The 23,827-nt window shown below is 40.1% G+C and overlaps 1 protein-coding gene across 3 annotated transcripts in view; it reads right to left on the bottom strand.

Moving 5' to 3' along the window:
* Positions 1-23,827, bottom strand: part of AMPH (amphiphysin) — a 248,808-nt gene that overhangs the window by 149,307 nt on the left and 75,674 nt on the right. For all 3 annotated transcript variants that reach the window (XM_011944511.1, XM_011944512.1, XM_011944514.1), the window contains exon 2: positions 5,992-6,072. In XM_011944511.1, coding sequence (XP_011799901.1) covers positions 5,992-6,072 — 81 coding nt within the window. The remainder of the gene's footprint in view (positions 1-5,991; positions 6,073-23,827) is intronic.

Raw genomic sequence — 23,827 nt, 5'->3', positions numbered from 1 at the left:
GCCTCGGCGCTTCAGGACCAGACACTTTCATTTCCAAGGCCTTGTATTCACTGAACCTGATTTCCCAGATAATCATTTTTTTTTCCCCAGGACCCTATGTCCAGAGTTCTAATACTTTCTATAATTTCCCCTATTAAACCAGACTATCTTAAAAGAGCTTCATGAAACTCCTTCTCATCAAGGTGTGAGCAGGGACATTCATTTCTTAACAGGGCATCCAGCCTCCCAGCTCTACAACCCACTGCACTCAAAAATCATGGCTGTTAAATATCAGATCATCTTACTTTATTTGATCTGGGCAGATCGCAGATAATCCAGAGCATGGCCACCAAATCTTTATCCATATTTATAATAGACACTAAAAATAGACATCAAACATAGGGTTAGAATTTTTAAGGACAAACCAGAGGAAACACTTGTAAAAATTTGCATGAATAGATACAATGCATTGGTCCTCAATGTGTTGTCCCTGGACCAGCATCACTGGCATCACTTAGGAACTTTTCAGAAATGCAGATTCTCAGGCCTTGCCCCAGACATCACCTGCATTGAAGTCACCTAGAAGGCATTGGTACAGCACAGGCTGCGGGACGCGACCTGCTGTACCAACACCTTCTAGGTAACTTCAATGCAGCTAATGTTTGAAAAGCACTGCTCTGAAGGGCACAAAACTTGCCAACTTAGGTTCTTATTCAGAATCCAGAAGGTCTAGTAACCTGACAGGATGCTGTGTAGGCCAAATGAGGCTCTCCACACTGCCATTTGGAATTGGATCATTATTTGAAACAGATCTTATGGGATCACATTTAATCAAGGCAGTAGCTATATCACAAGAAGGTCAAGATTTAATATTTAATGAAAGGTAGATACATTAATATACTCACATCATGGTTATCTGTGGCAAAAATAAATGTTCTAAGGTATATACTAGGCCTATCTGCTCAAGCAAATTGCAAAAAGCTTCTGAAGGTAAGTATAACTTTTCATAAATTAAAATTTTATCCACACATTAACATATATACAGTGGCAGTATACCTTTATTTTACATTCTTTCTTAAAACTTCTAAAATTTTTCTCTTTAGTCATTTATATGTACATATACTAGGTTCTTGAAAATGTCATGAAACTGCTTACAAAAATACATACCATATATAACACCTCTTCCATCCCAGAAATAAAAACGTACTCTAGGAATGCATTCAAAGTGATAATTTCTGCCACTCATTCAGCTTCAAGTTTAGCAAGTATTTGTTAAGTTTACTTGCAAAGCACTAGCTCCCATGGAAATAAAAACATAAAAGCAATAAAACAGGATCCGTGTGCCCAAGAGGGGTGAGTTCAGTGTAAGGAGAAGACATGGCCCAGCTTTAAACAGCCGCTAGAGCATCCTACTCATGGGAGGCTGGTCTGAATTCTCACCACTGGAGAGGATTTCAAGGTCCCAGGGTTTCTTCTCTTATTGGTTCATATTACACAAAAGTTAGCCCATCACTCAGTCATGGCCAGGAGGAGCCACACAACACTGCTACGGTATTTCAGCGAGGGAATGGAAGCCTATGGAGATGCCAGAAGGAGAACCAAGGCTCTCCTTCCTTTATTTGAACTATTGTTCTTAGACGGGACCTAGATGAGGGTGCTCACACCTGTGACCAAATAGTTGGTTATCTAGACTCAACAGCCCTCAATGTATCTTCTTTTAATTAGCACACTTGCCACAGGTGCAGCATCTTACTGGGCGAGTTTATTAGCAGGAAGGAGGGAAAGAAACCAAGGACCTTCCTCCCACAGGGGACCTTTTTTTCTGCTCATTAACAGATCTGTCAGCAGAAAACCGGTAGAACTGAAAGCAGGTGATGTTCACACCAGTCAATTTTGCTACTTGTTAGCAACACAGACTGAAAATAGAATGGGGAAGAAAGGCCCTCTAAGGAGGAAATGAAATCAGATTTTGTTCTTTCTGCTGGATTTCTACAATCCTTGCTCCCCTTAGCATGCATTGTCATGGAAAATTCCAAGTTCTCTGTAAAAGAGTTCATTCTATTCCCTGATGCACTACTCCTAATTACTTCCTCCCTCCTTCCCTCCTTCCCTTTCTCCCTTCCTCCCTTCCTCCCTTCCTCCCTTCCGAAATGAGTTCTCACCGTGTTGCCCAGACTGCAGTGCAGAGGCTATTCACAGGCGTGGAGTTTTGACCTGCTCCATTTTCAACCTGGGCAAGTTCACCCCTACTTACACAACCTGGTGGTTCCCTGCTCCCGGGAGGTCACCACATTGATGCTGAAATTAGTGCGGGAACCCAATCAGCATAGCACATGACAACCCAGGACTCCTGGGCTCAAGTGATCCTCCAGCTTCAGCCTGCTGAGTAGCTGGAACTCCAGGCATGCATCACGGTGCCAGGCTCTCCTTGTTTTAATTAAGTAGTTTATGAAACGTGGACCACAAAAGCAACAGCAATAGGGAGTCCAATGGACAAAACAAAGTATGTACAGACCCTTTATCAATGCTCTCAGCCTCACGCAAACCATGTTGAAGGAAAAGAAGTTTGAGATCAAAAGGAAAACTTAGGGTTGGAATAAAATAAAGCAAAGCCCCAAGCCAGAGTTCAAACACGGACCTTTCAGCCACTTTTGTTTCCAACATGAACAAGCAAGGAATATATCAATAACTACAAGGATCTTATGATTTTGTAAAAGGAAACTGAAAGCAAGATAATCGAACCCCCATAAATGTTTGAATAATTCTAGAACATCCTAGAATAGTCTACTTCTTTATTAAGCACTACTTGAGTGTGGTCAGAGGACTATAATACAATGCACAAATCCAAATATGGTTTCATTTTATACTATCAATAGTATCTTTTGGGATATAAAATATATATACTCATAGAAAAAATGTGGAATCTAGGTTTCCTAGGTTAGATAATGCCTTTAGAGCATGTAGCCTTTAGATAATACTTTCTCTTCAGATTACTGATTCACCATCACATTAATACTAAGAATAATAGACCATGCAGATGTAACCATAATCTTGGCAGATCCTTCCTTCTAAGTTAATGTTTCTACATAAGCACCACTCATTTTTCAGCATACGCAACACATACAAATTGATCACCAATACATATTGGGGGTAAGAGGATTCTTCTCTCTGTAGAGTATTACTAAAATCAGCCTTCGGCTACACTTCTCAACCTTTCATATGTTTCAAAAGAAAATAAATAAATCCATCCCCTTCTCTTCCTTCTATTCTCCTTCCCATTCTCTTTGTCTCTCTCTTATATACAAACAGGGGTAAGGCACTCTCCTTCCTCACTCCACTATAATGATTATAAACTGTCTGATAAAAATATATCAAAATGAGATATGAAAATGCAAGATGTTTTAGGTGCAAAAATATTTTCAAAGTGGACCAAATGGGGTCAAGAAACTCCCTGAGAAATAACATTTCCTAGATTTATAGTCTATTTGCCTTACTCTTATGAAATAGAATTGCTTATTCAAATTTCCCTAAGTTTTGAAGTTTCACACAGGTTTTAAAAACTGCTAATATTCTTGGGAGAACTAAGGTGGTAATCTTCACAGTTGCCAATATACTATGCCCCATAACATTTGAAAATGAATACTGTATGTAGTGACCAAAATACATAGCAGGACAGCAGTTTAAAGTCACCCCATTCTGCTGCTCCTAGTGGCACAGATCATTCTGCCAATGTAGTTGATGATTTAATCAACTGCACTTTTCTCTAGTACCTTCTGGTACCTTCGACAAAAAACAATCCTCACCTGGGGCAGTCAAGAAGGCTGAAAAAAAAAAAGAAAATTCACTGTAATCGGAAAATGCAAAGTGCTTCCTGGCATGACTGCATTACTAAACCTGATGCTTCCAAAGTTAACCTTCCGGGGTGCTAACAACATCAAAGTGCCATAGAAGTGATAGAGAAAAACTCCAAGAGCAAAGAATCAACTAGCCCCATGGGGAGATGCCAGACAGGAAAACAAGGTTTCGAAGGGTACAATGTGAATCCATAGGTAGGGAAAACTGTAAACATGAATCACTTCTTCAATCTGAATCCAATCTTTTAGAGCAGACATTTGGGATTGCCTGCAAAGTCACAGGGCACTGATGGACAAGTTTGTGTATGGGAAGTTCCTGCGATTCAAGACAATGATCTATTTGAGAGTTACCCACATGCAGGAGATGTGTGAAAAATCACCAGATGAGAACAGAAGTTGATTTACAGATGCTTTCTCCTGGAGGAGAGTAGGAGAGTGCTTATTCTGTGGGCCCAAGTCCAATATTTCCCTAGGAATTCTCTTTCCTACCTTTATTAAGCCAAAGCTCTCTGTAATATTTGTTCATTTGGCCATGATCAGTTTTTCTCTCTGTTACTGCTGGATCTCCAGCTCCCCTCTCCCTTTTCTCACGTTCAGATAGAACATGTTTGCTATCCCATTTGTGGTAAACTGACTGCCTATCACATCTGCCAACCCTTAGTTTTGGGATGAAACTGGAGACATTCAGGTATGTGTTTTGGCAAAACTGATCTACCTGGCTCCATACCTGCTGAAATGTATAATCCCTCTTGGTGAGGAAACGAAATAGAATGTCTTGGTGAGAGAAACAGCAAATGGAAGCAAATGGAGAGAAACAAATGGAAGAAAGAAACCTCCAAGGTCAGGAGCAAAGGGGGCAAAATAAAACCTGTGATGATTTCCCATTGTTGGTGTCATCCCTGAGGCCACAATTCCTTCTGTGGACACTGGTAGCTCCAATGACAGCAGGAAAATAAATCCATGTCCTTATATTGTTCCGCACATAATTAGACATTATAACGCCCAAACCCCATTTCCCAAGGCCTTCTCAGCCTGCCTTCCTCCCACCCCACCTCTAAGATGATCTCTAGATTTGAGGCTTCTAACCTCAGAGGGCCCCACTCCTATCTTCCCCTCCCCAGCCCTTATGTGTGTTACCAAAAAAGAGATATTCTAGCCAATTATCCAAGCATTAGAGATCAAGACATAGTTTAAAAATAGTTTCTATATTCGCATGTCTGTTAAACACATACACTAAAGGAACAAACATCACAATCTGTTTCTCAACCTTTTTTTATCGTTGTCACCTCCCCAAGGAGTCTTTTAAGACTTTTTTCCTAAATACACCGCCTGTAAAATTTTAACACCATAAGTATACTATATATCTGTTTATCTAATGTATGTTTATCTTTGCTTTATACACTGAAAAAGTTTTCTTCACCCACCAAGAACCAATTTTCAGCCCCTTAGGGAACGTATCAGTATACTCCCTGTTGCGAATGCATGCTTTGAAACATGAAACAATTAAGGTCATTTTATCAGAAGTGTTAAACTACTGCTTTTCTAATGTTCAATGAAATATAAATCTTCAGAAACACCAGCATTCCTATAGACCAGTCATCTGTATTAAAGTGGTCCAAGACTGGGCCTGGTAGCTCACACCTATAATCCCAATACTTTGGGAGGCCTAAGTGGGTGGATCGCTTGAGTCCAGGAGTTCAAGACTATCCTAGGCAACACGGTGAAACCCCATCTCCACTAAAAACACACAAAAAATAGCCACCTGTGACAGTGTACACCTGTAATCCTGGCTACTCAGGAGGCTGAGGTGGGAAGATCACCTGAGTCCAAGGATGTTGAGGCTGCAGTGAGCCAAAATTCTGTCACTGCACGCCAACCTGGGCAATCTGAGTGAGACCCTGTTTCAAAAAATAAAGTATCATAAAAAACTAAAGCAATCCAGGACAGCAGAGTCTTTATCTCCTGGGATTCCAAAATCTACTGTCTGTGGCCTTTTCCCATCTTCCATAGGAAATTCTACAGAATTAGCAAGTGTTACTCTCAAGTTAGTGCCAACCCCACCTATTCTTTTTTTAATCTTAATGCATTTTGCTTATATGCTAAGACACAAACACATTTAAACCATTTCCCACTCCAGAAACTAAACAAATGGACTCACTTCTTGCCGTTTGAAGTTCTGGACATATTCTTCGAACTGTTCATCTTTTGTCTCATCAGCTTTCCCCAGTTTCTGGAGGACCTAATTTGCAAATAAAACAAAATGTCTAATTTAATAATGTTTTAAAAGAAAGATGTGCATTTTCTGTTAATGGAGCAAGGCTGATGTTTTGCTCTGAGGAGTAGAGCAAAAACTATCAGCACTCCTAGTTTTTCTGTTCTGGAAACATCTTGGCTTGGCAGCTGTGGAGTTGAACAAAAAAAACTGAATCCCAGTCCTGCCCCTCACAGGCTGTGTGGCTTTGAGCAAGTGTTGTGCTACACTGCACTTATTTCTTTATATAACCGTTTCCTTTAGCAGGCTGTGCATGACTTAGAGACAGAAGCTATGCCTTATTTGTCTTTTTGTCCAAAGCATCTGGCACAATGCTGAATGCATAATTGGTACTCAGCTGCTTGTGAACAGTAGACCAAAGCTGTCTGACTAAAGCATTCATCCACTTCAGTGGTCCCCAACCTTTTTGGCACCAGGGACCAGTTTCATGGAAGACAATTTTTCCACTGACCAGAGGGTAGCGGGGGGAATGGTTTCAGGATGACTGAAGCACACTACACTTATTGTGTACTTTATTCCTATTATTATTATTACATTGTAATATATCATGAAATAATTATACAACTCACCATAATGTAGAATCAGTGGGAACCCTGAGCTTGTTTTCCTGCAACTAGATGGTCCTGTCTGGGGGTGATGGGAGACAGTGACAGATCATCAGGCATTATATTCTCATAAGGAGTTTGCAACTTAGATCCCTCACATGTTCAGTTCACAGTAGGGTTTGCTCTCCTATGAGAACCTAATGCTGCTGTTGATCTGACAGGAGGCGGAGCTCAGGCGGTAATGCTCCCTCCCCTGTTGCTCACCTCCTGCTGTGTGGCTCGGTTCCTCACAGGCCACAAACTGGTACCAGTCCGAGGCCGGGCTTTGGGGACCCCTGATCTACTTCATCGGGACAGTGTTAGAAGCCAGGATGATGGTAAGTTCCATCTCAACCATCTTCTGATACTCCCTTCAACTCAATAAACACTCAAAGAAAGCATGGGATACACAGGCCCCATACTAAACAGGGGTCACCCAGAAATACGAAAAAACAAGGCCCCAACAATTGATCCTAAAAAATGTATTTTTTAGCAGAATAGACAAGGCAGGTCCACAAATAACAAATCAAAGATAAGTTAAAGACACAGCATACAGCCTCTTTGCGACAGAGGACATAAGTAACAAATTGTACTTAATGCCTTTAAAAAGTAGGGCAGAAGGAAGATAACTAATATACTTTAGGAATATATGAAGAACTCATTTTCCTGAGTAACAAAATAAATGATACACATCTTTTGCTTTACTAGACGTTTTCATAGCTCATATATTTTCCCCAAGATATATTTATAATGTTATATTAATAAATGAACCTAAGTATCAAAGTAGTTATCCAATAAGTCAGAGTCCATGCAGATTCCTTCAAGAGGTAAATTTTATTTGGAGCAAAAGTAATTATTCTAAATGAAAAATGATGTTTTATTCTATTATAAAACTAGTTGTTCATAAAATGTGCTAGTATTTCTTCCTTTTCACTGTTATTAACAAAGATATATGTTTTAAATAAAATTGTATACAGATTCACACATGTATTACCAATTGTTCAATATCACTCAATTTCATTTCACAAACCAATACTACATGTAAGTAATAGGAAATATGTTATTTTTCATTGTAAATGCATTGTTTTTCAAAAGTTGGAGGAATCTAGTATCACAAATATTGAAAGGACATATAATCACTGTATTAACTAATATTGTCCCGTCATTTATATAAGAGTTTCTTTGAAAGCTGGAGTAGAATACACTGCATTTTTTGAAGAATTGGGCATTATAACTGAGGAAGAATTGATAAGCATAAGAAACATGAAATTATGTATATATGTAAAAAGACTATAACTATGTTAAAAAGTTAATAGTGGCTATTTCTGGATGATAAGATTAAGGGTGATCATTATTTTCTTCTTTATAACTTCCTATATTTTCCACAGTTTTCTTAATGTTTAAAGTAACAAGAAAATTCACTAACAATGGTTAAAGTAACAGAAAAGAGTTTATCATACTATAGAGTTTTTATAAGAAATGTACATATTAGATTTTAGTACAAGTTAAGTGGATGTGTTGGTAGCTGGTTAAAAACTCCCATCAAAAAAAAAAAAAAACTCCCATCAAAAATGTTGACAAGAAAATTAATATAAACTGAAAATAAGACTTCTAGAGGCAACCATGAAGGACTTATATCTGATTAAGTGGCTCACATGTAAGATAAAGGTATTAATAGTGTCTACTTCACAGTGTTGTATGGAACCACCAAGGATACACATGGAAATACCAAGCTATGATGACCAGCATATAGTTAATGCTCAGTAAAGAATATCTATTATTTATAGATATTTTTATCTAACCCCACTGAACATCACCAGTTTATAAGCTTATACTGAGAAAAAGCCAGAGAGAATGTTGAAAATTTTACATGACCAGAACCAGGGTTCACAAAAGACCTTCTTTAACAAGATGAAATTCAACAAGGATAAAATTTAGGACAAAAACATAACTGTACTAACACCAGATTTATTATTCAACTTTCAAACAAATGCAACAAGACAGATGTTAGGGATGGGTGGTTTCCACCCTTAAGTAGAAGTAAGGGATGACTTTAACAGATAGTCAATATGAGCCAACGAAGTGATGCTGCTGCCAAAGCATCTAATGTAATCTCAGTCTGCACTAACTTAATAACTTAATAGCTTAATAGCTATCAGGAAAGTGGTCCTGGATGCTCTCAGAGGTGGACAAGTTGGTAAACACATAAATACACAGAAAATCTGGAGCCAAAAGAAGGAGCTCTCAAAAAGGCAAAGAGAGTTGATACTATGTGATGAGAAGAGCACTTGATATGATTTGGTATATTAGCAGGGAGAAGAGAAGACCCAAAGAAAAGAGCACAGCCATCCTCAAACACTGGAAGGACCATCACAATAAAGAAGGATCAAACTTGCTCTGCCAGAAAGACTCAAAACTCACATCAGTAGGCAAAAAGTGCATGAAAAATTTGTTTTCACAAAAAATTTTCACCATAGTTTTGTAGAAATTAAATAGTTTATTGCTAGAGTTAATGTGTTCACCATTCTAGAAGTCGTATGAGCTTAACCAATAGTTAGGGTCCCAGAGAAGAGACTTACTTACTCCTCAAACAGGTAAATAGACTAAGTCACATTTCAAATACAATCTGAGAATCCATAATAAATTTATTACGTTAGACATTTTCCCTAGTGAAGAATGCAAATCACAACGAACAGTAGCAAAAAAGAAATCCTCTTCGTGTTTACTAAACACTGTGTGTCAAACACTGGGCTAAGGGGCTGCAGGAATAACAGGCTACATTCTAGGGACTGTGATGTTTCAGTAGTATTCAAACCCAGGGTTGGAGGTGTGGAACTGAAGTGGACAAGGGTGGTGTGATAGACAGAGGGCAGATTACTGAAAGCAAGATTCAGAACTTTGATTTTCTTGTAAAGACCATGGAGAGCCAATGAAGTGTTTCTCTGGAGGGAGCCACATGGAAAGGTCTGCACTCCTTGGTGACAATGTTAGAAGAAGGCAAGATAGAAATAATGAGACCAATTAAGAGGCTTTTTAATGGTCCAAGCAATAAATGACAGAACTGGAGCTAGGGAACAGATAAATCTTTAAGAAATATAATGCACAGTATATAATGGCTTGTGAGATGAAAAGGATGACTGAGTAGGCATTGATTCCTTCAAACAAATTAGAAATCATTTTGGACATACAGGGTTTGAGACAGCTCTGTGGCATCCAGGTAGAGATATGGTAAACAGCAGGATAGGGCCAAGGTTCTGAGAGATGCTCTGAGCTACAGTCATACTTTGGAAATCACCAGAGTATGGTGATAGTAAAGCTACTACAGCGTATGGAAAAGCCCAGAGAAAATATGATGTACAGGAAGAAGTGGGCCAAAGACAGTCCCGAAAAATCATTATTTAAAGAATGGGCAGAGGAGGAGAATCCTTGACAGGAGACTGGGGACCCAGAGGTATGGTCAAACCAGGAGCAAATTCATAGAAACCAAAGGAGACAGTTTTAATTGCTACAGAGAACTCAAGCAAGTTAAAAAGCAAAAGCCCTGAAAGTGTCCACTGGATTTAGGAACCAGAAGGTCCCTGGGGTCCTTGCCAAGGGCTATGAGTAGAATGGCAGTCAGAAGACAGATCATAGTAGATTGAGCAAATAGAAGGAGAGGAATCTGAAGAGCACGCAGGTACTCTTTCCAGAACTTAGGGGCATAAAGAATCAAAGGAGCAATTCCTGACCCTGTTTCTAGGCCAGAGAGAACTGATCAAAGAAAAGAGGCAAGAGCTATGAGAGTGTCATACGGTAAGAAAAGTTTCAAAGGGGGTGGAAATGGCGGCATCTCAGATTCACCAGAAAGGACCCATCTTGCTCGGGAAGAGGCACAGCCATTCCTCAGAAACATGAAGGATTTCTGAGAAGGCAGGGAAGATTGCCTGTGTAAAGGCCAAATTGGAAGGAATGCACACATGACAGATCCATCTCTCCTGTGCGGTAAACGACCAGATCATCTGCTGAGCAGCAGTGGGGTGAGGTCACAGGAAAGGTCCCGAGGAGAGGGGAGTGATTCAGATGTGGAACAGGAAAAGATGAGAACCAGAAACACATGACATGAATTTTAGATGAAACTGAAGGCCCCGCTGAAGCAAAGACCATGATGTGCAGTTGCCTATATGTAAGCAGTTTTGTGATTTTTCTCCAGCAGCCTCAACGGAGGTGGTAAGATTGATCTGCTATATAGAAAAGATCTTAAGGCACCAAAGACAGCGAAACCTAGAACTGAGATGACTAAAAACATCTTTTGCCTTGCTCTATGTCACGAGTATTTGACAGTGAGCTGATAATTTAAATGACCTCTCTCATTAACCACTCCTTTGGCAGTGTTGAAAACACCAATTAAACCTGAACAGTGTGGCACAGTTGATATTACAGGAGGATTACTATGTATTTATGTATTTGATATGCAGATTTTGACATCAACATGACACATCTTCCACCTACAGGCAAAAGGAAGAAAGTTCAGTGCCTCATGCATTTTGGCTTAAGACTTGAATCTTTTACTTCAAAGATAATTTCATCTACATTAACACTTTAGTATTTTGAAACAGTAAGATTTTTGTTGTTGCTTTTAGTGCTGCTGTTTTTCAAATGCAAAATAATACACTACGTTGAATAAGCTTTTCTAATTCCACTTCCTTTCAGTGAGATTCTGACATATTCTGTTAGGGATGTGTGCTCCTCCTCCGACCCTCACCCCAAGCTCAGAAGCTCTGACCTAGTCCTAAAGGACATCATGACATACGCAAGTAAAAAATTAAATAGTAAGGAAAAGCAGGAATATGGTAACTTGGAATATTTAATCTTAAATCATCTTTCAGTCTCTCCTAAGGCAGTTAGTTCCTCAGCTTGGGTTGCAAGGGCTGCCCCAATGATAGAGGTCTCACATTCTCTTTTAGGAAAATTGCCCGTGTATAAAGTGCCCAAGTAAAGTCCCTAAAAATTTAGAACTCTTTGATTTGGGCAGTTTCTCCATACTATAAAGCCAAATTTCTGATCAAGTTTCAAGTCTTCACAGTGCAATACAAACTAAATCCTACTATAGTAAGAGAATAATTGCCTTCTCTTACCATTTTAAATTAGGAGTGGAATATTGTGTTGGCAGCTTTCAAAAAAGTGACTGGCATTTTAAGTCAAAGATAAAGTTCACAATCTTCCATTCCACACAGAAATAACTTCTGTTAATCAGGAGAAAAGATCAAAGAAAAATCAAGCTATGAGAAGGTGTGACCCCAAGCAAAAAAAAAAAAGCTAGTCCTACAATCAGAAATGGAGCAGCTGAGGAGAGGAGAGGCTGCAGGTCACAAAGCAGTTCAAGGCAAAGGCCAGGCATGGTTTGTTACTGAGACAAGAATGATGGCAGGGTTGGCCACCAAGATGCCTTAGTGACATTCATCCATTGGATGAGGTCTCCAACTAGACAAATTTCCAGCTCTGGGTTACTCACACTTCCTTGAGCCAGACTCTAAAAGTCAAGAAGAAAATCATACAATTTTATTAGTCTTCTTTAACAAGGAGACACCTCTCTCTTCACATTTTCTGTTCTTACAAAAAAAAAAAAAAGAAGAGCACATAAAATAATGTGTACATTCTCCATGTTATTGATCAGGAGTGAACTAAACCAGAAGGCCATGGACTCTTCTGGGCAGGACATGGAGAGGTGGTCTTCCACTTGTGCCCATGTCCAGATGATTCATTCACTCATCAGTCCATATACCCACCTATCCAGCAAGAGTTCTTATCTTGTTCCCACCCTAACACTACAAAGTCCCGTAGCTTACGACTGGAGAGGGAAGGTAAGTGCAGGGTAGCTGCTTGTCCTAAAGCTTCCTGCTGGGCATGTCCTACACTGTTTCCCAAACTTCAGGGTACTAGTCCTTCGTCCTCTTTCCGAGTGTGTTTCAGGGCTTAAGGAAGCGGATTTAAATTTGCCCTAATGTGAGAGGACTGAGATGAAACACTAGAAACGCACCTTTTGGTGTGGCTCATGGGCCTTCGTGGTCCTCACATTGTCCTCCAGCTTCCCCTCTGGGGGATTTATTTCTGTACCATTACGACATCTACTTCTTACCTTGGTAGATTTTAACAGTGCATTAGCCATCACCTCATCAAAGCCTCTGAGGCTGGCATGAGCCTTCCTGCCAATTCTGGGAAACACTTCTGGGAAAGCAAACAATAGATAAGAGAGAAGATTCACAGCCTCTGTCCCATCTGAATGGCCTTCAGATTTTAAAAGGTTGAGAATGACATAAAGTAGAGAAATTACATGTCTCATACATGAGTAGGTTTATCCTAAGTGGGACAGAGGCAACTGGGAGTTAGAAAACTAGGGAGAAAAGGAAATTTAGTCCCTAGACAGGAACAGAGGTAAGTGAGAAGGGCCCTAAAAGGCAGTGCAGTAAGCACCCGCCAAGGCTGCTTTCTAATCACACATCTACCTGAAAAGGTATCATGTTCCAGAACGCTGCTCTCTTCTCTCCTCCCTCATACTTTCAATTTCAGGACATTCAGTCCTCTGACTTCAAGAGGAAAAAAAAAATACTGGTGGGGAAAAACAGCTTGAGGAATATTGACCTGGCAAAGATTTGAGTCCTAGCATCCAAAATGATTCGCTTCTCCAGGAGTAGGTGCCTGCTGGCTGTCCCTCCAGATTGAGTCACCTTGTCCCAGAATTACTTTTTCATGAACCTGATATCCTCAGGATGCAGCCCAGAGTATAATAATTATACCAAAACCCAGTGGGAGTCTGCTAAAGCCTGCGAGTCATCCCATGAGACTCGGATAAAGACCAGATTTTCCTTCTCCAGTGGCCCCATTCACAAACAGAGCACTGTCTCGTGTCATTATTGCACAGGATAATGTAATGAATCTCCAACCTCTTTAGATCATGTAAATTAGTCCTCATGTTCCTTAGCTAGGCAAAGGGATCTTCCATATACTACCAACCAGATGTTCAAGAGAAAGCTCACATCTGCCACACTGGTAGCAACCAGTCCTGCATCAGAGCTGCTGTAAACACGCATGGCCACAGAAGCCAGAGAGGGTTCTACATTTGGGAAATTCACCACAGAACAGGTCTGTTCCTGATTGCTTTATACAGATTCTTCAGGCAGTTTTCATGTCAGTTACCCATTAGACCAACAAAAGATGAGTTAGCAATGTAAAAACTGATCTCCTGTAATCCCAGCACTTTGGGAGGCCGAGCCAGGAGAATTGCCTGAGCCCAGGAGTCAGAGACCAGCCTAAGCAACTTGGCGAGACCTCATCTCTACAAAAATTAAAAAAGAAAAATTGGCCGAGTGCAGTAGCTCACACCTGCAATCCCAGCACTTTGGGAGGCTGAGGCGGGCGGATCACAAGGTCAGGAGTTCAAGACCAGCTTGGCCAATCTGGTGAAACCCTGTCTCTACTAAAAATACAAAAATTAGCCAGGCATGGTGGCACACGCCTATAATCCCAGCTACTTGGGAGGCTGAGGCAGAAGAACCACTTGAACCCAGGAGGCAGAGGTTGCAGGGAGCCAAGATCATGCCACTGCACTGCAGCCCAGGTGACAGAGCAAGACTCCGTCTCAAAAAAAAAAAAAAAAAAAGAAATTAGCCAGGCATGGTGGCACGTGCCTGTGGTCTCAGCTACTTGGGAGGCTGAGGCAGGAGGATTGTTTGAACCCAGGAGGTCAAGGCTGCAGTGAGCTATGATCACATTGCTGCACTTCAGCCTGGGTGAGAGATCAAGACCCTGTTTCAAAAAAATTAAATATGAAAAAATATGAAAAATTAAATATGAAAAAACACTGACCTGCCGTACAAATATTAAAGGAGATGTTGACTCAGGTAGAACAAAAATTCCACAAAACTCCACCCAGGATTTCAAATGGGAGCTGTAAGTTCCCTAAGGCAGGAAGGGGCCGCTAGTGGTGATGGGTATGAAACAGATGAAGAAGATAGATAAGACATGCTCTTGCTTTTCTTCCTCTTATAAAAAAATGCCCACTTAACTAAATCTATAATTCTCTAATTTATTAGCTATCACCTATGGAAATTTACAATATATCAAGCACAGATCTAAGTGTCCTATATCTAGAAATGTATTTAATCCTCCCAATAATCTTGTGAGTTAGGTTGCTATGATTATGTTCATTTTACTCCTGAGAACATTGAAAATTAGAGAGGTGAAGTAACTGATCTCCGTCATATAGCTGGTATGTAACCAAGCTTATGTAAGGCTAGGATTTGGTTTTCAGCTACCCTTCTGATTTACCATGATCTTTCTGGAATAGTGTTTTCCAAAATGTGTTCCATGGGACATAATCTCAGGAATCTCTATAAAAAAAATTCCAAGGGCAATTTTGTTTGAAAAATACCAAAGACTATATATCCATCTACCGAGTCTCAAAGAATATTGTTAAAGAAAAAAAGGAAGAAATCACAATACCCGTAAAGTACAATGTGAACATGTATCAATGATTATTTTTTTACTCATTAATTAATGAGGAAACTGGTAAGATCCTAACCACTATACTATAATGCCGTAAAAACAGGAGCAGAGAAAGAAACACAGCCTGGTGACCACACTCTTCTACTTTCCCCTTTACAATTAAGTCATTTTCCTCTATTTTACATTCTACTCTGACTAACCATATCATATTGTCAGGAACTCAAACATAGCAACTGCTTGATCCATACTTTCATTAAATGGAAACTATATGACATCATCTCCCTCCCAAAATAGGTTATTGTATTAATTCAAATACCCTAGGAGAGGAAGCAAGTTATACAAAACATATGTTCTCCGTACTCTGTCTTCACTTAGAGGAACCGAATTAGCCTCTGATGAGCAAAAGGCCAGAGGACATCTCCTCCTTGTAAGAATATTATGGATCAGGCCACCAAGGGGGTCTGATAGGAGCATCAGGAAAACACAAATGACCATGGCCTCTCTCTAGATACCAGGTTCTATATCTGAGGTCCATGAACAGATCCCAAGATGTCCAGGAATCACCTGGAATTGTGGCTAATATAATATGGCTGTGCCTTTTATTAGGAGGGGAGGAAGGGTCTCCTGGTTTCTGTAAAGTGAAGAACCACTGAATTCTAAGAGACTTCATGGGTACAAGTGGAAAGAAAATAAGTGCTAAAATCAAACAAAACTGGGCGTCACTTGATCACTTTTGAGAGCTGGAAAACCTTTGCCAAATGTTTAACTTAGTCGAGACTCTATTTCTTCATCTTTAGAAATGGGAGGATACCAACTCTAGAAAGTCTAAGTGAGAACGCAAGCAAAAACTCCTGGCCTGATCTGAAAAAGTGTTTAATGAGGGTTTATTCTTTCTTTTCTCCTTGACTTCATATCTTCACTGTAAGTTGCAATAACAAAGGTCTGACAGGGAGCTTAGATCTTCCAGTAGATCCAATGGAAGAGATTCTTACGGGTTTGGCCAAGCTCACATCTTTGACTTTCTGTGATACAGATGGATCTTTTAGAGCTAAAGGGATACTATAAAGTCTATAGAAACATCTCTGCTTAGAAAATTATTTGCTGGCAACTCTCTTTGTGCAGTTCAGTAAGTGTCTCTTGAGCAATTCTATAATTCCAAGAACAATACATGTGCCAGCAATGTTGCCAACGCAACCAAGAAAGCCTAGAGTGGCAGTCTACGTTCCTAGAAATCATCTTTACTGGTGGCTTCTCACATTTGAGCAGGCTTTTGTAGCAGCAAGAAATGAGATCCGTCCAAGTGACCCCATTCAAACCTGATCAAATGCCCCCATCAGATCTGTTGATGCCTGTCTTCCTGAATAGGAAAATCTGGACCTGGGTTCTAAGGATGGATATGGCTTGACACCAAGAACAGCTTGATTTTTCCCCCTTAAGGTTTATTTTCAAGACTTAAAGCTATTTGAAAGTTCAGTTTGTTTGGGGCGGAGGGGGGTTGTTTTGATTTGGTTTGGTTTTGGTGAAAACAATAGTGTGACCAGAATTCTCATGCCAAAATTTCCACTGCAGTCCTGCTGGGGCCACTGAGTGACATCAGGAAGTCCACCCATCCTCTCTGAGCAAACTTTCTTCCTGTTTTTATTAAATGATGCCTTTTGGTAATTTGCCTCACAAACACATCATAAATGAAGAAAAAGAGATAGGCTACAGGGTACTTACATAACTTTTGAAAAAACATTCTGCATAATCTCAGATCGGGAGATGTTCTGCACAATCTCAGAGTGAGGTACCACCAGAATTCCCCAGGTTCTTAAGTGGTCCCCCAAAAGCCATGCAATATGCCCCAAATGCCAGGACATAATTACCAAGGATTTCAGACAGATTCAACACGATGTGCATGATCACAAAGGCAATTTCACCGATGGTTTCTATCTGTAATGTTTATTGATCCAAAAGTAAAAATAACCTGATACAAAACAAATTCTACATATATTGCAGGTTTCAATGGAAGTAAAAAAAAAAAAAAAAGGAAAAGGAGATGATTGCTAACAGACCAAAAAACCAAACCTACTTCCTCTGGTAATGACTCCTAGTTGAAGGCTGGACACGGTACTTTCAGTTCAGTTTGTCCATGTGGTCGTTTTCTAAAGATTGCTCAAGAAGGAACTCTGAGTGCCTTCACAACCTTCCTTGAGAACTTGGACAGAAGGTAACGGAAGTTAGCAGAGAGATGCTGCCCCTTCTGGCTATCTGAGGCTGCCTCTGTCAGAGCACACAGCTTCCAGCTCTGGGTACCAAAAGCTGAAAACACTTCTCACCAGCAGAACAGGCAATCAACGCAAATGAATAAACGGACAAATGAATGAATTTGTGAAACACTATTTTTGTATACATTTCTATACTTTGATCTGTGCTTTGATTTTCCATTTTATGCAGCCGTTTTAAAGTCTGATCTGCATGAAGTGAATTTTTTTTAAAAAAAATTACACACTATTTTGTAGGAGACCTATGTTTCAGATTTAATTTGAGCTTCTCAAACTGAAATTTCCAGATTCATATGATTAACACGGATATTTTATAATAAAAAGCTAAATACAAAACCTGCAGGATTTTTTTTTTAAATAAAATTGGGACTTCAAAGAAATACTGTGTTACCAGTATGTGCTTTGGGTAATATCATCACACTCTCTTGTGTGCTATTTGGGTATACCAAAGGAGGATGTTTTAAGACGCAGTGTTTGGTGTATAAGAATGACGGCATGATAGACGGGTGGGAAGCATAGAATTCTATTCTGGTGACCCTGGGTAACACACCTACCAGCTTTGCATACAGATAAGTAAAAGGTGATACTGGAATTGCATTTCGCTAGCTGTTCACACCATCTGTAAATACTGGCAGACACTTCTACGCCGCATTCTCTCCAGTTGCCCCTCCAGATCCATAATCCACCCTTCTCCACACTGCTGGGTGCTCCAGGAAGCTAATCTCTAAGAACCGCATCCTGCCCAGGCGCTCTGGCTTCCCTCTGGCCTCAACCAATGGCAAGCGTAAGCAGGAGATGCAAGGGTGGGCAAAGGTGGGAGGAGGGAGAGGTTAGGGTGCTGGTTCTCCTGGCTATCTCCCAGCCAGCCACCACCAGTTGCCATCTCATTCCCTTGCCTTTCAAGTGGCCCCAATAATTGCATCTCCTCTCTGTACGTTTCGATGAAAGCTCCCTCCCCTTGTTTTTAGGCCTGGGGAAAAATGTCCCCAGCAGCCTCCACTGCCCCTAGATCCCTTGCTGGTTTCCCGTAACCCTCCCCACAGAGAATCCAGAAATAGAATCTGGGTCTCAAAATTCTTAGCTCAAAATCTTCCACTATCTTTCACCCTTCAACTATGAGAAGTAATGAATTAAAACAATCCAACACACTTCTAAAAAAGCATCACAGTGCGTTACAGTGTAGAAACGGTGCAGAAACAAACCAGTATAATTCACCAGACCAAAAACAATTTGCATGCTAAGCAAGCCTGAGTATACTAATCCCACAACAATGGGGTCTGCCAATCACACACTTTTCAGGAACATGAGCCCTGCAGTTGACAAAGGATAATTATTAAAAAGTGTTTAGTAAGATGTTTTCAGCTGTGAACCCAAAATATCTGAGACAAGTCTCAGTCAACTCAGAAAGTTTATTTTGCCAAGGTTAAGGACACGCCATGACACAGGCTCAGGAGGTCCTAATGACATGTGCCCAAGGTGGTTGGGGCACAGCTTGGCTCTATGCATTTTAGGGAGACATGAGACATCAATCAATATGTGTAATATGTACATTGGTTCCTCTGGAAAGGCAGGACAACTTGAGGTGGAGAAGGGGACTTCTAGATCATAGGTAGAGAAGAGACAAACAGTTGCATTCTTTTGAGTTTCTGATTAGACTTCCGCTGAATATACAATTTACAGAAACAGTCACTTATGCTTTCCCTGGCTTAGTGAAACAACAGGGCAGAGGAAGCAATCATATATATGCATTTGTGTCATGTGAGCCTCAGGGTGATGACTTTGAGTTCTGTCTGTCCTTTGTCTACTAGGAATTTCCTTGTGGGCAAATTCTGAGGGAGGTATGCAGCTGTTTTATCTTTGTGTTAAATAGCTATGTCATTTAGGAATAAAATGGAAGCAAGTTTGCCTGACACAGTTCCCAACTCGACTCTTCCCTTGGTTTAGTGATTTTGGGGTCCCGAGATTAATTTTCCTTTTATGTGTCCTTTGACTGAAAGTATCTAAAATGAAGTGGGGTCATTCATCTGGGGCAACATCCAAGGTTCACTGTCCCACGCCAAGGAAATCAAGATTATGAACCCACAAGGAGGTTAAGAGAGGAGGTTTAATAGGCAAAAGAAAAAGTTCTCTGCTGCAGAGAGAGGGGATGCTGAGCAGGTCTTCTGGTCCACAGTGAAGTGCAGATTTCATAGATGAGCTTGCGGAGGCAGTGTCTGATTTCCACAGGGCACAAAAGATTGGTCGGACCAGGTGTGTCATTTGCACACGTGAAGAACTGGTTAGGACTAGGCGTGCCGTTTGCATAGTGCACAAACAAGCTGGCTGCCTCACCCTAATCTTTTATTATGCAGATGAGTTCTCTACGTGGCCAGTGCTATGTTGTCTGCTTTTTCACTGCGGTGACAAAGAAACAGAAGATGCATCGTCCATATTGAACATGCCTGGCTCTCAGGTAACCCTTTTCCACTGGCACAGCCGCCGGCATTCACCTGTGCAAGCTTCCAGCTTGCATATCTATGTTGGCAGCTCGATTTTTCAGGCTGATCATTTTTAGAAAAGAAATTATTTGGGAGCTTTATTTTTTGTTAAAATGGAAGCCTTGCTGAGGACTCCTTTACCCTCAGTATCTTCCTAAATAATTTCTTTCTAGCTACTGGATCAAAAGGGCAGAAGTTGTTTTCCCCCTTTAATGATTGCAGACTTATCACAAAAGTTTACACAACATAGCTTCATCATTATTGGTAAGATGTTGATTTTCCTCCACTGAGAATGCAAGGCAATCACAACCAACATCATAGGTACATAAGAGACAAGGTACATAAGATCTGGCTCTTTTGAAGAAATTAACAAGCTAATTCTCAAAATCAACTGGAAAAGAAAAAGATGCAGAATAGTCAAAACAGTTTTTGGAAAAAAGGAGAATAACGAAAGGATGTTACATCCCTCTCCAAAGCTCTTCAGAGAAGCCCAACTTTCAGAATACAAACCTGAAAATGTGATGAGTTATTTCTGCCCTGCTAAAAAGGTAGTTTCATTCAAAACCTTTGACCTTAGTACCTAGAAAAGATTAAGCATAGTAAAACTAAATAACAACAAACAACTGATTTCCTATGAGCCTTACTTCATGTCCACAGGGAAATCAAATCCCACATGTGGTCTTGGCGTAAATCACAGGGGCTGTAAAGTACTGTAAAAATCAGTGTAGCAAAAAGCTGGACTGTTTTCGGAAAAATGACCGACCGTGTTAGTAAGACAAAACTTCTCTCTACAGACTGCATTCTCACAAGATCATAACTTTAGTTTCACCAGATATACTGGTTCCACAACTTATTATATGAAATAATATAGAAGTATTTCTCTGCCTTCTATTTAAAATGATCGAGATATGTTTGCTTTCTAAAACTTTGGGTTTTGTTATTCCACTCCTGTGTATCTGTTAAAGCCATAATTTATAACACTTAATATCTGATTAGTTAGAACTTTGAAAGAATGTTGTATTCTGATCAATACAATATCCTGGTTATCTGAAAGGAGTAAACACTTCCAACTCTTGTTATAGCATAGCTTCCAAGAATAAGTTGGTCATCTTGATGAATGTATGAAGCAATAAGTATGCTGATTCTTTATTTGAAGAAATCCTTTCATCCACTTACATTTTCTCCTCTAAATCTCTGACACTTAAAGTGGGTCCTCACACCAGCATCAGCCTCACCAGGGCGCTTGCTACAAATGCAGAATCTCAGGCCCTATTGCAGAATACAATCTGCAATTTAACAAGATTCCCATGCAATTCATCTGTGCCCTAAAGTTTGGAAAGCCTGTTCTAAATTACAAACTCAAGGTCAAACTCTACAGGTAAATGAGGAACCAACATCATTATTCCAGGCATTTGATGTAGATGCAGACAAAGATCAGATAATCAGATTGAAGTTGTAGTGATCACAGAATACACCACAAATGCTGGTTATTAAAATAAATGCATGATCCATGTTTAGCATTTCCCTCATTCTTTTTTAAAATTATTTTTATAGATTTTGGGTATGTAAGTGTCATTTTGTTACATATTGCATAGTGGTGAAGTCTGGGCTTCCAGTGTAACCATCACCTGGATAGTAGTGTATATTGTACCCATTAGGTAATTTATCATCCCTCCTCCCTCTCCCACCACTCACCTTTCCATGTCTCCAATGTCTATTAAAGCACAGGACAGAAATATTTCCAAATGTTTAAGTGTTTTGGATGGTTGGCTGGGTTTTGGGTGTTTGTAGTTTAATTTGCATTTTAATGAAGCCATCACCATTAGATTTTTATAAAAAGATGATTCGGCAGATCTCCATAGGAAGTGGAATCTTTCTGATTAGTCACATTTTTGTCCTAAAAATGTGAATTAAATTTGAATTTCTGGCTCAGTGACATTCAACAACTTCACACAAATGAAACAGTAACATACATGAAGCTATTCCTGACCATGACCCCAAATGATAAGCCATCAGTAGCTTGCTCAGAACCCCTGTGGATGATCCTGCCCTTTCATGTGGAAACAACAACTGAAACCAGATGAGCTGTATCTAGTTTTGTATTTCAGAACCAGTGTTTCAAGCAACTCAGATTGCAAGCAGGGGTTTTTAACATCAGGCAATTATAGTCATAAATAACAGCAAATCTATGTCAAATTTCCTATGATAACTTTTGACATAAAATAAGAAAAACGGTTTAACCCTATTTTGTGTGCCACAGCATCATTAACACTGAACCAATCTTCACTTCTTCCTCCAAAACCTAAGGAGCAATCAGCAACCAAATCCCTCCTCAGCACGTGGCTGTGAACAAGGCACCATGTCTGCCCTGTTCTGAGCATCTGCAAATAAGAAGAATAGTCAATGCTTCTTTCAAATTTATAATTGAAGCAAATGCAGGTTTTCTCTCCCCATCATTTATTGCCTTCTTTCTTTTTTCCTTTCCCTCCTCACTTCTTAGTAGGAGTCCCCAGACTTTGTTAGCATACAGTATACTTAAATTATGCCGTGAAAGGTTGCCAGTATTAGCAGGAGAAAGTTTCATTTTGTGTAAGTGTCTGTCTAAAGAGTCTGAAGGGCTACGCATCCTCCAAGGATGCCTAGGACCTAAATAGTGCAAAAACCTTCCCCTGCAGCCCATGGACCCAGGGATGTGAGTGAAGAGCCAAAGGGATGCTAAGGAAAGAGGAGACAGGAAGAGAGAAACAGAGAATGAGGGAGAGAAATATCCGTGGCTGCACATCCCAGGTAGGCTGCCTAGGAAATGTTAAGCAACAAACTGTTAGAAAATTGGAAAAGTAAAGAAATGTCTGCATCACACTCAGGAATTAACATGGGTGTGTGAGCAATTGAAATGCACTTCCTTTTAAGTTCCTAAATTCCTCTGTAATTTAGAATATGGAGTGGACATACACTCTTCTGAGTGTTAAAGGCCAAATTAAAGGGTTACATAAGTACTTAGAAAAACAAAAGATAAAAAGTGTAAGTTTAGATAATTCACTCTCAAAGAAAATTATCCAGGAAACTAGAAAACTTCATATAGACTTAATACGTCAAGTACATGTTGAATCTCCAAGAGGAAGATGCAGAATGTAGTGTTCTCCAATTTTTCGTTTCTGACAAGAGAACGCTTTTGTCAAAAATGAGTATCCTGCAAGACTAAATCTGTACCAAATGGACTTGGAAGGAACTCTGGGCCACACCATAGAGATCCAGACCCCAGGACCCCCTGCACTTCAGAAACAGAGCTCCTTGGCCTGGCTGGCATGAGGACCACCTGGCAGGCTTCTGATGCAGAAGATCTGCACAGATCATTTGGATGAGCACCAGAACTGCTCTCATTTGTCAGATGTGGGCAAATCCCTATGCACATTCCTTAGGAGTAATTATTTTAATTTAATGCTCAATTCATACAACACCCAGAAGTAAGCAACATGAGCTAATAATTAGATGTCTTGATTTGGCCAAGTATAAGCTCTGTCACCTGGAATAAGTCACCAAGGCTCTGTGAGCCTGCTTTCCTCCTCTGTTTACTGACCTGCATCTCCAATCAGGGTCCTGAAGACGACTTGTGCCCAAACGCAATCTCTACATTATAATCCTTGCCAGGTATACGTCAGGTTACTGGGATGCATACATCAGCACCATTAATTTCCCTGTGTAAATAATTCAATATCAGCCAGGCTCAAATAAAGGAGGAGAAGAGCTTTGGAGAAGGTTCATGACCTTGACCCCACTCTGCCAAGTAGAAGCTAAAGTTTTCTCATCTCCTTCTTTTCTCTCTATCACTCTTTCATGATGCAAGTGACAACTAATTCAATAAAACTATCTGTGAAATACATGTACATTGAGACCCTCCAGAGAAAGATCCAATCTT

Source organism: Colobus angolensis, unplaced genomic scaffold, assembly GCF_000951035.1.
Source record: "Colobus angolensis palliatus isolate OR3802 unplaced genomic scaffold, Cang.pa_1.0 Scaffold232, whole genome shotgun sequence".
Classification (NCBI taxonomy): Eukaryota; Metazoa; Chordata; class Mammalia; order Primates; family Cercopithecidae; genus Colobus; species Colobus angolensis.
Note: the sequence above shows the minus strand (reverse complement) of the source record. Positions and strands in the feature narration are given on the sequence as shown.